Below are 14,936 nucleotides of genomic sequence, written 5' to 3'. Positions count from 1 at the left end.
TATAAAACAAACAGAGATTGTTCCCCATGGCAGAAAGTTAGTATACAAGGAACCCAACCAGGTGCGGCCAAGTGTGTGAAATGTATATACGGACAATAAACAAAACTACTCCTCGGATCTACTAGCTTCTATTCGGGCTTGTTGTGTTTCCGGATCGCCGGTTTGGCAGATTCCTACGTGTTACGCACCCGTTCGCCACTTTATTTTCATTTTGATTCGAAAACAACTTTCAACTTGCACGTGTTAAGCATATCGCTAGCGTTCATTCTGAGCCAGGACCACTGTGTGCGGAATTGTCGGACGTGCACTTCCGCTTTGGTGGGTATTTGTTTCACTTTGTGCTGGGTTTTTAACTATGCATTTCTGCCATAATCTATAATGTGAAGCCAGATCATCTGATACACCCTCTTACAGGCCGGTGTATGCCATTAAGCTCGGCGTCGTTCTTTTCGATCCACAAAACCCACAATACTACCCTGCGCAGTAGCAACCAGGTGGGACTTACAATTTTAAAACGACGAGAGATTTGATAAGCAAATATGCAATGCTTTCATGATGGGTGAAAGTTCGCAAGTTGCACCCCCTAATTTTGAATCACCGTTGTGTTTGTTGTTCAATTGTGTTGCCCCGCGCAACTATTGTTGTTGCTGGTAATTCCATCAATTACTTGACTGCGCCTTCTCCTCTGTTTAGTTTGTGATGCGAGCCGTTGGAGTATGTGAATCCCTCATCGCAATGCTTTCCTTGCAGAGTCACACTCCCCGAACCTGTATAAAATTGTTTCTTGTATTCCTGTTGGGCAAACGGGACAACTCTTGTCTATTGTTTCACTCATTCGTCCCCTCCGCAATAGTGAAACATTTTTTCCAGTCCCTTTTACTGTTGACACAACTCTAACCCGTTTGATTATATGGGGGTATACGTTGCGTGCTGTACTTCCCTCTCCATCCTCTAATTTTGACATGCTCGCCAGTCTTGTGTAATTTCAATCATGCTACACGTCTTGGAATTCAGAGTGTATACCTTAGATGTTTGATGGTATCCAACATTAGTTGCCTGGCATATTAGCTTGGTAACTTCCGGAGCTTTGCCATACCACCCTTGGCATGAGTGCATCTTTGTTGTGAAATACTCTTCCCATTGTGAAATTTTTAATCTGAGCTTTGGGGCTGTAAGAAGATGTTGCCAATGTTGAGATTGGCGACTAATGCCTCCCATGACCCATTCTCAATTTCTATTATACCAATTTTTTCTTATGCTTTTGCAAACAATAAAAGGTCACATTTTCCCATATGTCTTTGTATTTTTGTAGGCCACACTTATGTAACTTTGTTGCCGTTGCTTTAGAAAAACATGGGCCAATGTTGGTGATGTTTGGGAAATACTATCATTACATTTAAGCCACTCATTTTGACAAGATGGAAGAAGGGTTATTATTTCTAGGAGGGTTTTTTGTGCCATAGCAATCTTGTTCCATACTAATAAATCCTTCTTACTTTGATGCTTTGAACAAAAAAAATATTCACAACTTAATTGCCATCTATCTCTATTGTATTGAGATAGTATCATAATATTGGGAGCAAATTAGAATCACTAGATTTTAATGCTTTAACTATCTATTTGACTAATAAGATTGTAGTTGCATCTATTGGATTAATGAAGTTGATGCCTCCTCTATATGTAGGTTGGCAATATTGCAATTATACTACTTTAATTTGTGCATGTTGAATAGTTCTATTTGCAAGATAGTTGTTGAGTGAGGCTTTTACATTAGCCATACCTCTTTTGGTTCCTTTCCATGATGAAATGAAGTAAAACATTGTGGATAATAAAATACTATTCACTACTATTCTTATAGTAGTGGTATTGACCATAGATGAGCACCAATGGATTATTTTTTTATTGATTTTTTTCTCTAAGAAGGTATCAACATCTATAGAGGTTAAAGAGAGGCCAAATGAGGCCTCCAATAGTTTGCTTGCATCTCCTTCATTTGTCTAAATTACACCCAATTCATTTGTCCAATATGGTTGACTTGATATGTAGTGACTTTTCCAATACCTGCTTGACTTCGCTTAATTTAATATCAAGCCCAAGCTTATGCAAAAATATTTCTTATATCTAGATAGTATTGCTTACACTTACTTCTTTGCCTAACAAACTCAAAGATGTGTCATCTGCATACTTGACCATGATTTGTTGTTGATGGATTGTTAGAAGTTATATTCCTCTAATGTCCCCAAGTTCAACTTTTCTCATGATCATTGTATTAACAACTTCAGCTATAATGAGGAAGTGGTATGGTGCTAAAGAGTAGCCTTGTTGTACTCTTCTTTCAATTATGAATGGTTGTAAGAGTGTCCAATTAATCTTCTCACATGCCTTGGCATCAATAAAGAATAGTTGGATCATGAGACTAAATTCATTGGAGAATCCCATTGCACCCATGCCTTGAAATAAGAAATCCCAATCAACCATATTATATGCTTTTGGAAAATCAAGTTTTAGAAAAAAAAAAAGTGGTTGATTACATTTTTTAGCCCATACCATTGTCTCATGTGTCAATAGTAAATTGTTGTGCATGAAAGTCAGAGTGGTAATTCCTTTACATATATTTTATATCCTTTACTTAGAAGGTTGATTGATCTCCAATTGATGAGGTTGCTCCTTGCTCCTCCTTTGTGTAGCAAGACTATCATCCCTTGTGTCATATGAGGTAGAAGGCAACCTTGGCTTATACTCCTATGTAATATGATTAAATATTCTGGTTTTATCAAATCCTAGAATAGCTTTAAAACTCAAGGATGACTCCCTTTGGGCCAGGTGCTTTTCCCACACACATATCATTGAGTTGGTATTCATTTTAGCAAGTTTTGAGCTCTTGAATGTCCCAGCGTCAGCAGGACAAATCTAAACACGGAGCCTCTTCACTTGCTCTGTCTAGCTGTCTGTCTGTCCGTGTTCACCCCTTGACATACAGGGTGATACAATCAGTCAGCAAGCATGCTGAGTGAGCAGCAGCAGCGACTTACTTGATGCAAGCATGCATCAACTTTGGTTGTGGTCTAGTTGGAGGCATATCAAAGTTTAAGTTTTTGGGCTTGTGCCCCACTTCCTTGCCATTACCACGCATCTCTTTTGTTTACCTTGCTGTCTATGAAAACTCTTTAGCCTGATGCATGGCTGTGTCACATTAGCAAGCCTGGTCTTTGTGTCTTGTCCACTTTAGCGTGTCATTCATATTGTATCATACTGAAAAGAAATCAGTCCTACATGGTTCCATTTTAAGAAGCATGAAAAGTCATCTTTATCAAAGCCTTGTGTTGTATAGCAGAATCTGTGCTCTTGTGTCACAGTTGCAACATTTGACATTCTTGGCCATTTCCTTCTGTTTTATTAAATTTTTGCATACTCTACAAAAAAAGAAAAAAAGTATTCATGTTATGTTTTGAGCATACATGTAAGTTGTAATTGATGACAGTTCAAAATGCTTTTACAACAAAAATAGGAGAATCATTTTAAGCAGTACTTTAGGAGAATGAATTTGACATGAAGAGTCTATTTAAGATTGGTTTTACTTGAGTGACATTGTGCACTCATATTATGAATTTTATAACCATATGTGCATTTTTTTAAAAAAATCCAAATATTATCCTATTAGCCTAAACTTCATTGTAGTGTGAAAATATCATCATCCAAGTTCTATATATTTAAGCTAATGGTCTATAAAATAACTTGTATATACAAAATGAAACATTCAATATTCTTTGTGTCAAAATATGAGGAACAAAAAATGAATGGGTCAGTCTTAAAATTCACATAAATAATGAGCTATCATCATCATTTGTACTAAGAGTATTAAAGGAAAACCAAAATGACTTCTAATGTTTTGCATGCAATTCTAACTCTACATATCCACATTGTTTAAAAGTCAAAACAGAATCATTTTTCTGTATTTTATTATTTTTTTAACTGTGAAATTACATGCAGTATCAATCACACCAAATCACTGCTTAAAATGATTCTCCTATTTTTGTCAATCAACAAGTAAAAAAATTTGTCTCCCAAATATTAAAAAAATAAAATAAAATAAAATAAAATAGACACACACACACACACACACACACATTCAAGTAAAAAAAAAAAAAAAAAAAAAAAAAAAATCTAAAATGGGTTCCTTGAACCATTGAGAAAATTTTCAATGTTTTTCTGCAACAAATGGATTATTTAAATTTTGAAAAATAAAAAATCAGAAACCAACATTGTGCATGCACTGTTGTACACATGCTTATAGATATATATATATATATATATCCCCAACCATTTCTATATTTCAGCTTGATAATTAAACATGATTGACAATATCAACTAAAGACATCACACAAACTGTTGGGTGCACATACCAAATGAGCCTAAAATGTGAATACCAAACTATCAATCACACCAAATCACAGTTGTATATCCTGTGTAGCAATCAACTATGCATACTACACACAAAATTATGATGCATGCACCATTTTAATTAGTAGTTAATGCATGCACAAGAGACGAATGAATTAAAAACACATGATTATAAACATTGCACTAGCAGGTGCAATCAAAGGTGTGTAAACATACATCTGTAAATTGAGCACCAACTTATAAATCACAGTAATACACCAAACATCACAAATCCACAGATCCTCAAAGAGGGGCATCACTCAGGTGGTGACAGTGAGCCTCTAAATTGGGGGAAGTAGGAATGATAATAGGGTGGCTTTAGATGTCAGTCTGTACTACCCCACTCTCAAAATAAATATACAATGAAATGCATGAATGAAGGAATACAGTCTCCCCTTTCTTTTCTCACCTTCAATTTTCCAAGGATCTCTTTTATGAGCAGCAGCATAAGTCACAGTGTGCAGCAGGGCAGGTGGGTCTGATGGATATAGCCAGCTCCTCTGATACCCAAGTGGCTGAAGGAAGGGCTTGGGTGATGTCTCTGTGCAAACAACAATTTTTATGAGGTATCCATCATGGAACAGAGTATTCATCACAAGGGGTGACAAAACACCACAACCTCCCTTCCTGTGAAACATGGTGGAATTGAAGGTGAAATAAAGCCTTTAAGCTTATCTGTGCCTTCAAGGCTGCCCATGTGGTGGGGCAAATCTCCCCTTGCTTGGAGCTGCTTCTGGGCCCACCCACTCATTCACCCCATTGTCAGCCTTAATGCACATGAGCATGTGTTTAAACAACCCTCCTGGAGCAGTGTTTTTAAGAAGCAGACATGAGATGAGTGAGTTGCCAGTTGAAAGCCTGCTCCTATGTGTGCCTTAGAAGAGCGGGTGTGTTGGGATGAATGGACGGATGAATGAATGAATGGATGAATGAATGGATGGGGTGGAGTATAATAGTAATTTTTATTTGTTGCTGTTGTGGTGGTCCTCCTTCCCCTTGAGTCAAAGTTCAGAGTTATCATCAAATTACTGTTAAAAATTCAGGATTCTCATGTACTGTAGAATGTCCTCTTTTTGAGTCATGTAGAAGAAATGCTGTGGTGTCCCATGTACTGACTTTGGTGGTCCATTTTTTTATCTGAACTGTTACAGTCTGTCTTTTGTGTTTGTCTATAACATAGAACTCTGATTTTTTTGGGCAACCTTACTATCATCAATGCTAGACCAACTTTATAATGTTGTTCAGAGAGCAAAATATGTTTATAAGAACATTCATTTTGTTTTGAGTTCTTATTTTAGATACAACAATTGCTTAGATGGATAATTTCATTTAATATTGTCTTGATTATTTCTTGTTATAGGTATTATCAAAATACATGAGTTATCAAATTACTAATAATCAAGTATAAAAGAATACAAAAATTTAGTAGTTTTCTTTACGTTTTTTTTTTAAAGATTTTTTGATCAATTACAAAAAAAAAAAAAAAAAAAAAAAAAAAATTTCAAGATATAAGTTTGATTGTTTTGTTTTTGGTTTTTAAACCTAAGATGATTTATCTCCTTGGTATTGGTTGTACAAAACAAGATATTATATTAGCCAAGTGACCTTCTCATGGTTCAATAGAAGAAAAAGATGTAGGAATTATAAATCATAGGTGGCAGAGTTGAATTTAAGTTGCAAATGCTATAAGTTAAATTTAATAGATTTAGTAATTGTAATTGTTTTGCAGTAATTTTATCAATTTTATTGTTTTTTTGTTATAATACTACTCGATAAAAATATTGATTTTTTTTTAAAGATATGTAAAGAAACTCTTGTATATGTATGTGTATATTTATGTTGTAGTAGTTAATAGATTAAGCTTAGTTAAAGCATTCATGAATTAAGTTTTTTGTATTAAAAATATTTTATCATGTTTGTAGGACTATAATTAGATCAAAATGAAATAAAATAGTTAAAAAATAATATGATTCTTACAATTAAATAGTTTCTTTTAGAAAAAAAATAAGGCTTCATTTTTTTAAAAAATATTGTAAAAATGATAAGATTAATTCTTAAAAGTTAACAATATATTAGACATGAGTGAAATTTAATCCCAAAGTACAAAAATAAAGTTATTTATATCTTCTAAGATTATTATTTATACCTTAAAGCTTAGAAGGTATAAATAAAAAGTTGGTTTTAAAGAAAATAAAAAGAATGTAAGGTGTGAGGGATTATGATTCAAAAGAATGTACAATTATAATTTTTTCGGCAATAATGATTTGAGGGCAATAAAATAGTGTAAAACTTAGAATCATTTAGATTATTTGTTTCTACTATGATTAGAGTTTTACAATTATGTTGATATGTAAACAAGACATATATGTAATAAGTTTTGAGTAATTTTAATAGTGAAATTTAGAAATATCTAATATTATATATATATATATATATATATATATATATAGGTATTAAATTGTAGAAATTTAAGATTAGTTATAATTTTGTAGACATTTAAATATCTAAAATAAAATTTAGCTATAATTAATAGCACAAATAGAGAACATAAAGACTAAACTCTATACCATTTTGAATAGTTTTTAGGAATTAGAATAAAATATTTAGTTGCTTTAAGTCTTTACCAAACTTAGAATAGGAGGCTAAATAACTTTATTAAGCCTTTTACTACAAGATCTATTGATTTGTAATTAATATCTCATTAAAATTTTGTGACCACATAAATAAAATAAATAAATAATAGAATGATTGTTTTTGAAGCAAATCTATTTGCTCAATTTGATACTATGTCTATTTATATTTTATTAATTATACTTTAAGATTTAAAAGATTTTTTTTAGGGTTGCATAGGATTTTTTCAGTATTTCTTTATAATTTAAGATTTAGAATTTGCAAAGATTTTTGGATGTTGATATTGTTAAAGTTGTCAAAGAAGAATAATTCTTAGTACTTTATCTTAGCATTACAAGATAATTGTGATACTATAGAATTTTTCATAATTAGATGCTTTATGTATTTCCAAACATGAATTTGTGTTATATAATGATGTTTTGATGAAGAAATATTTTCTTTCTTTTTTATTGATCAAGTGTTAGAATAAAACCAATATTGTGATTATTCTATCATTGTGATTCAAAAATAAAAATAAAAATAAGATTGTAGGAACTTACCACCCACACAACTGGTCATTCTCACAAAAATAAAAAACCTAAAATTAGTTAAAAGTGTTAACGTGATGTATCCAAAACCCTAAGTGCATTGGATTAATTTGCCTCAAAGTAATTTATTTTGATTGCATGTATTGATAGTTGAATTACTGAACTTATGTAGCAATACCAATATATATATATATATATATATATATATTTTGTTGATAATGTTGTATAAAAATCTATTACTGGGTTACTACCATTAGCATATTTGCAGATGAAAATTCAGTTCAATAATTTTACTAATTTTCTTGCAACAATTTTTATCTATTTCAATCCATTTGACTGTTTTTATCACCAAACTTGACAATCAATGTTAAAATGAAAATATCTCATTTGGGAACATTTTTCTGTCATTCCTCGATACAAGTTGTCCTCATCAACATTAATTAATTTTTTGATTTTTTTTGTCTCTCTCTCTGCTGTACAACAGTGGATGGCTGGATGGGTTGGATGAATGCATTTATGGACGTATTAGTTGATTGATGGATGAAGAGACAGAACTGGCTCCAGACAAACCATGCCAGGCCTGGCCCTTAAAAGCATGTTTGTTCTGCAATTCAGTCACAAAATACCCACCAGTATGGCCTGCAGGGGCTGTGGGGTGGGGGAGTTACACAAACTCTTATGGTACACTGAATGGACGCTTCCTTGGCCTTCAATCCTGCATTTGAGCCACAAAATCAGGACAGCACAATGTACACATCTCTCCCTCTTTTGTGTCTTGCTCTTTCGCTATGTCTGCGATGGACTGAAACCAGGAGAGGCAGCAACAGAAGAACAAGACAAATAACGAATAGTAATTACGATGGAGGAGGGGGAGTGCAATGGGTACGGAGGGACAATGAGTGGCAGAGCAGGAAGGAGCAAGGTGATGAAACATGTGGGATCAAGGAGAGGTTTGAATGTGGTACTACCCTGACCGCCGTTGCAAGGCCGTGGGTTGCCGTCAGAAGCCGTGGGCGTGCGGCGAAGCCCCTGCTCTCATGAGCAACCATCACACTGGAGTTGCCGAAATTGGGTCCGCGGCTGTTACTCCAACGCGAACTCGCAACGGCGATGATGACAACGGTGTGGATGACATGATCGCTGAGGCCCCACAATTTTTCCTCTTCTTCTTTGTCGCCACTTTTTCGGTTCTTTCCCTCGCTCCCCCATTTCTTTTCTGGAAGCAGGTCAGATTCTAGGTCGACCGGTTCTCATGGCCCCTTGGTTCCCGCTGTCTGTGCTCACCGCAGCTTCCATCATTGTCATCATCACCACTGTGCAAGAGTGCATGCGACCTCCTGCGTCTGCCTGCTGCTCATTCACATGGAATGAATTAGCAAACTGGCCTCTCATTGTGCAGCCTGTAGGACTCGAGGAAATGGCCGAATTATCGACCATCTATCCAGAGAGTTAGGATTCCTCTTCGGGGATTACGGAGTGTGCTCTGGGGGAGTTTGATTTGTCGTAGGGTCGGGGGTTCAGCTGTTATTTCGCCGACTGTCGGGAATCAGCTTGTCTTCACTGCGAAGTGATGCATGTAGATTCCAAGCAGGGAAACGATCTGCAATCAAAGGGTTCCTGTCTTCGACGCTGATCTGTAGTCGACTACAGGTACACTCATACTAATCCTGGTTAAGTTATCTAGCGCAGTGATTCTATTCTAGCTCTTCTCGATCAAGACACTCAGAGGATGTTCAATTGCACCGGACAAGTCCTTGTTTACCTGGAGTTGGTATTTCTAAGATCTGACTTCGCTCGTTCAGCTCCTCGAGAACTCCACTGATGCATTGGGCCGACCGGGTAGTTCCTCATGGCATCTTTTTGTCTCTTTCTCTTCGCAGCTTACCTGATGAATTATGCAGAGATATGAATATTGCTATACCTAGTGGTATGAAAATCCGTAACGCTCATGATTAGTCTAGGGAACTCGAGCTAGTTGCTGTTGTGTTGTAGCCAAAGTTCCTGTGTCTTGTTTCATTCGCGGTAGCTCAGTCGGCATCGACGATTTCGCTGAACAGAACCAAGTGAAGTGTGCGGGTTTGCGCATCGAGCGACATCTGGTTGAGCACAAGTTTTGATCAACAATTGGTGCAGATCATTATTCATCGCAACCCTGGAAATAACTTCGCGAGACTTGGTCATTTGTGATTTTCAATATTATCCAGGTTTGGAACATCTTCAATCAGAGGTGGTGGGTTGTCTTCGAATTTCCCCAACGCCGGTTTTTTTAGATAGAACATAGGTACCGCCAGAGAAGGACAAGTGGCACGGAGGTTTCGCTAGAGAAGTCGCAAAGAGATCTTGTCACGAGAACTTGGAAATTTTAGTGTTTCGGTACCACGGAAGCCTCCTCTGTTGAAGTAATTCCTCACAGAGCGAAGAGCCTTGATTAGAATCACCGGGAGCTATTATCTCTGGAGTGCTGGCTTTGAGAATATCAATCTCCGCGGTGGGCGCACCCTCGATTTTACATCCCCTTGTATTCTCCCATTTTGATGTCTTGCTGAGTGATACTGTAGGATACCTAGAATAGATCAGTGTTCGCAAGTACCAATGTCACTACTTGAAGTCGTTCGATGTACGTCTCAAGGACACAGTCAGGAGGTTGTAGCAGGATTTTAGTGGTAAAGTTAGTAATGCTCAATGTGCGTATATGATCCACTCCAGCCCCTCGTTATGCGTTAACAGGATCGTAGGAGCATCGGAACGAGTTCGGCTCGGAGAGTTAGGTGTACTTCATAAACCTAGCATCTGGAGACACTTATTTGAGGAGTTCCGTGGATCATCGTAGTGATTGAAGGAGCGTTGTTTTGTTCTGTCGCGTGGTTCTTCAGTTTGGAACGTTGCTGCCAAATGTTTTATGCTTTGGCACGTCTTTCCCAATCTGGATATGGAGATCGAGGTGATGTAACTCGTCTAAGCGCGGGTATTGCATCAGGTAATTTGCACGCCATTCTGGGTGGGTTCCTCAACCTATTTCTGCAGATTTGTTTCAAGTGTTGTATTCTCATCTGCACTTGTTTCCGAGTTGTTTATTTGGTTTCGAACAGCTGGACATGTAATACTACGTAATGACCATTAGGATTTCCTCTGAGATGTTAGTTACGAGGTGCCACAAATGGTACCCTGTATATCCATCAAGCATTCAGGTTATCATTTATTTCAGACTTTGTTCCGCTGAGGAACAGGGTTTGTGCGAAAGGGGACAAAGGAAAGATGTAAGAAGACACATAAGCCGCGATCAGAATGTCCTGCATAGTATGTTCGTTGAAAATCTATTTTCCTGTGGTAACTCTTACGGAAAAATGAAGAATTTATGAGGAGACCAGGTTATACTGAAGTATAATTAGTGGTCAGCATTGCGTTGTCTTTGGAACTGATCAGTAACATGCAATTTTTGCAGGATAAGTTAAGAAGTAGGCATGAAGTGGCTGAAGAGATTACTAGGCCACTCGGAATATCGTCAATATGGCGATAACGAATATTACGAGTACCCTAGAAATGGCGTCTACCTACACGAGTCATCGAACTCATCATCAAACAGTTCTGGATGGCGAGAAAGCAGACAATTTGAAGTAGACACCATCAGTACCCGTTCATGGCGAGGCCCTTGTGTCTTCGAGGTAACACCTCTAGTAGAGAATTGCATGGTCAGGCATGAGTGTTGATTCAATGAACACAGCGTTGTTTGCATTTTTATAGGATTCTAACTAATCTACCGCTGCTGTGAAAAATCCAGCAGGATCCACATTCCGTCGACAAGTACCAGGACATGTACTCAAGACGGGGCACGAACCATCCCTACCGAGAGAGCAGGCAATTGTACGAGAATGAAGAATATTCACGTGATACCAGCAGATATGTTAGCCAATACGGAGGGACGACCGAGATATACAATCCTGCAAGTGGAGGATTTAAAGAATACGACCATGGCAGAGTTAACCCTGAGACTCCAGTTTATGATAATAGTGAGCAGCTGCCGCCTCTTACTTTTGAGACAATGCTTATCCTGTCCCATTGATACTTGCTCAAGTAGAGTGTACATGCTCTTCTAGACTTCTAGTTGGACATCCGAAATGCCTGATCAGCGTCTCACACTACATTCCAAGTCCGGCCCTGACATTAACGAGTTTGGTATTTTAGGAAGGTATAGGACAATGAACTACGAGGATCACGACGCTAGGAGTGATGCTTTAGCAAGGGCGATGCAAGACACCCTGAGCCTTGAACGGTATCCAGCTTCATATGGTGCTCCTGGTGTTGCGCCTGCCCCGAATCCAATGGCGGCTCGGGCAACTGGGTATGAACTTACATTTCCATCACAAGAACTCGTGGTGGTTCTCGTAAGAGTGACAACTGCATGTTGCGGTATTAGAAGAATGAAAAGTGCAGGTGCTGAAACTTTAGAGTGATAAGATGTTTAATGGCAATCGTGGTCTGTGCAGGTCTGTAGGATTGGCGACGTGTGCTGGTTGCCATCGCACCCTTGGATTCGGTAGGTTTTTGACGTGCCTCAACCAGAATTGGCACCCAGCTTGCTTTTGCTGCCGATACTGCCTTCAGGGGATCGTGGATAAGGAGGTACCTAACACTCAGTTCCCAGACGAAATTCTGTGGAATTGATATACTCGGTGACCTCCAATTTTGGTTGTTCTTGATCACTAACTAGAACAATATTCATCAACCTGATGTATTAAAATGATGTGCAGTTCTCCGTGCATGGAAATGACCCCTACCATCGGGACTGTTATAAAAAGCTTTTCCATCCCAAGTGTGAGATCTGCTATAATCATGTAAGTTTGTCCCGCCTTGAGCAATCCTATTCACTGTGATGATTTTTGTTTGATGCTTAAATTTACTAGTCCTAAACCTGGTTGCAACAAATTTTGTAAGTACATGATCCGAATCTGTCAATAGGTGGGAATTGAATGCTGCTATGTCTGTGATTTCCTAATGGAACTTAATGCATACAGATTCCTTTGAATCCTAAAGGACAAATTGAGTACCGTTCACACCCTTTCTGGAACCAGAGGTACTGTCCGTCCCATGAACTAGATGGAAGCCAATGTTGCTGCAGTTGCGATCGCATCCAGGTACGCTGCAAAGAGCCATGCTTCTTGTAATTCCATTTTTCTTTTAGCCTCCGATATGAAATTCGGTCTCCACCGTACTCTATTTGTGATCATCCTTCCCAGTGAGCCTGCTGGAGTTGAATTAAGTTATCCTTGGTGGCACAATGACGAGCGCACTCTTGATGTCTTTCGAGTGGTCTCACATGAGAAAGCAACTGCTGTCATATGTGCAGCCAGTGGATCAACGGTATCGACGCTTGCCAGATGGTAGGAAGGTGTGCTCGGAATGCATGGATTCTGCAGTGATGACCACCAAGGACTGTCAACCACTCTATCGAGACGTTCTAAAATTCTACAGAAACCTTGGCATGCCCATCGAACAAGAAATTTCGATGCTTCTGGTGGAGCGGGAGGCCCTCAACCATGCTCGTGAAGTTGAAGAGGGAGTAAGTCCTCCCCTACTTGTCTACTAATCACTCACCTTTCTAGGTCTTGAAGGTTTTCGTATTATTAACATGTCGTGTTGTTTGAATTCAGGGACACACTCACGCCCCGGAAACTCGAGGTCTGTGCTTGTCGGAAGAGCAAATTCTCCCTGTAAGTCAATCCCTCTCTTCGACATGAATCTGCTTTACATACTGCTGGTTGTGTTATACCTAATAACCTTAATGTATATGCTTCCTTTTTCATTTTCCTCGCTGTGATAGATCGTGCTTTGAACAGGTCTTGGAACATGATGGAGAAATGAGGAAATTAACACGGCATTGCGAGGTCACAGCCATTCTTGTTCTATATGGTTTACCTAGGTGTGCTCTCATCCTTACTTCGTAAATCTTTACCAGTTGATAATGATTTATGGCTTTTACTACCACACACAAGCGCACATGTCAATGCTTCCTCCCATGAAACTACATAACTCAGCCTGAATAACTCTTGTAGTTGTGCATTTGAGTTTGAATAACTCGAATCGCTTTTGAGTGCAGATTGTTAACAGGGTCTATCCTGGCTCACGAACTGATGCACGCATGGATTCGTCTCGACGGTAAGCGCAGGTTTCCATGGTTTTATAAACCACTGAAAAAAGTTCATTGCATTCACTTGAACACAGTTACATATCTCTGATTGAAGAAAAAGGTTTCAGCTATATGTGGAACGGGTTGTTTTTTAATACGTGCAGGAAGATATCCGAATCTAGACAACGACGTAGAGGAGGGTATCTGTCAAGTGATCGCACACATGTGGTTGAAGTCGGAGCTTGAAACTCTCATGCGAACTGGGGTGTCATTGGTCATCAAACGACTAGGAGAATTTTTCCTCCACCAAATCGAAACTGACTCATCACCTATTTACGGTGACGGTTTCAGAACTGCTTCCGCTGCAGTTTCTTCTCATGGCCTAACACGAACACTGCATCACTTGAGGCAAACTGGTGAGATACTTCATTAAAATCGATCTAATTGTTAAACACTTCTTAACAATCTGTTGTACACGTGATTCTTCTTGTAGTTTCCGGATGACAGCTATTGTTGCTATTTCCGGAAACATAACTCGTTTTTTGAAATTCTGGGTTATTATATAGGAAGATGTGTGTGATATTCCATCCATATACAATCCATATTGAATCCATATACATCTTGGTTGTTATTATTCTAAGACATGTTATTTTTGTTTGAGCCTGAAATTCCACGATTTTATTCTTTAGCAACTTCTATCTTTACATTTCATTTATTTATTTTTATTTATTTTTTTTGTATCTAATTCTTGTGTTAATTTCAACTGACTAGTTTATTTTATCTTAATATATATTTTTTAACCATTTAATTTTTTTTTTTGTCAACAAACTAGTCTTAAAATTTAATAGTCATGGTTTAAGGTTGTTGAATAACTATCTTATTATTACTTATTGATATTAGCAAAGATATATTTAATTTGAATAAATTCAATGGAGATAATATAAGATTGTGAATTTTGAATTTGCTATTGAATCATACATTTGTAGATATAATTGCATCATGTTATATCATTTCTTTTTAAAATATTTATATCTTTGATTTAAAGTATTGAAGGAATAAATTATTGATAATCTCTTTAATTTCCAAATAATATACTTTTATATTTAATTGATATTGACATTCATATTTATTATAATATTTACGTGGATAAATAAGAATTAAATAAAAATAAATAAAAATAGATTAAATTATTGATATTATATTAAGAATATTAT

The 14,936-nt window shown here is 37.3% G+C and overlaps 1 protein-coding gene across 12 annotated transcripts; it reads left to right on the top strand.

Annotated features, from left to right (window-relative positions):
- The first annotated feature begins 8,807 nt into the window (after positions 1-8,807).
- Positions 8,808-14,414, top strand: LOC112277711 (protein DA1-related 1). 12 transcript variants are annotated; one of them, XM_090248030.1, is made up of 13 exons: positions 8,911-9,248; positions 10,472-10,575; positions 11,041-11,260; positions 11,380-11,605; positions 11,781-11,937; positions 12,083-12,218; positions 12,347-12,430; positions 12,611-12,730; positions 12,943-13,155; positions 13,247-13,306; positions 13,433-13,515; positions 13,693-13,751; positions 13,887-14,414. In XM_090248030.1, exons 3-13 carry the CDS (start codon positions 11,060-11,062, stop codon positions 14,153-14,155), a joined length of 1,608 nt encoding a protein of 535 aa, XP_090104156.1. In that variant the 5' UTR covers positions 8,911-9,248; positions 10,472-10,575; positions 11,041-11,059; the 3' UTR covers positions 14,156-14,414. The 12 variants fall into 12 exon arrangements, with proteins under 12 accessions (XP_024366114.1, XP_073387754.1, XP_090104150.1 ...); XM_090248025.1 differs by having other exon boundaries at positions 8,916-9,248; positions 10,326-10,596; positions 11,377-11,605; XM_090248031.1 differs by having other exon boundaries at positions 8,994-9,248; positions 10,472-10,596.
- Positions 14,415-14,936: the final 522 nt, after the last annotated feature.

Source organism: Physcomitrium patens, chromosome 26 (assembly GCF_059467195.1).
Source record: "Physcomitrium patens ecotype Gransden chromosome 26, ASM5946719v1, whole genome shotgun sequence".
NCBI classification, from domain to species: Eukaryota; Viridiplantae; Streptophyta; class Bryopsida; order Funariales; family Funariaceae; genus Physcomitrium; species Physcomitrium patens.
Note: the sequence above shows the minus strand (reverse complement) of the source record. Positions and strands in the feature narration are given on the sequence as shown.

Coding starts and splice junctions, on each gene's coding strand:
- LOC112277711 (XM_024510346.3), top strand. CDS start 11,060: ATGAAGTGGCTGAAGAGATTACTAGGCCACTCGGAATATCGTCAATAT. Junction 13,156..13,246: donor CTCGTGAAGTTGAAGAGGGA/GTAAGTCCTCCC, acceptor GTTTGAATTCAG/GGACACACTCACGCCCCGGA. Junction 13,752..13,886: donor CGCATGGATTCGTCTCGACG/GTAAGCGCAGGT, acceptor TAATACGTGCAG/GAAGATATCCGAATCTAGAC.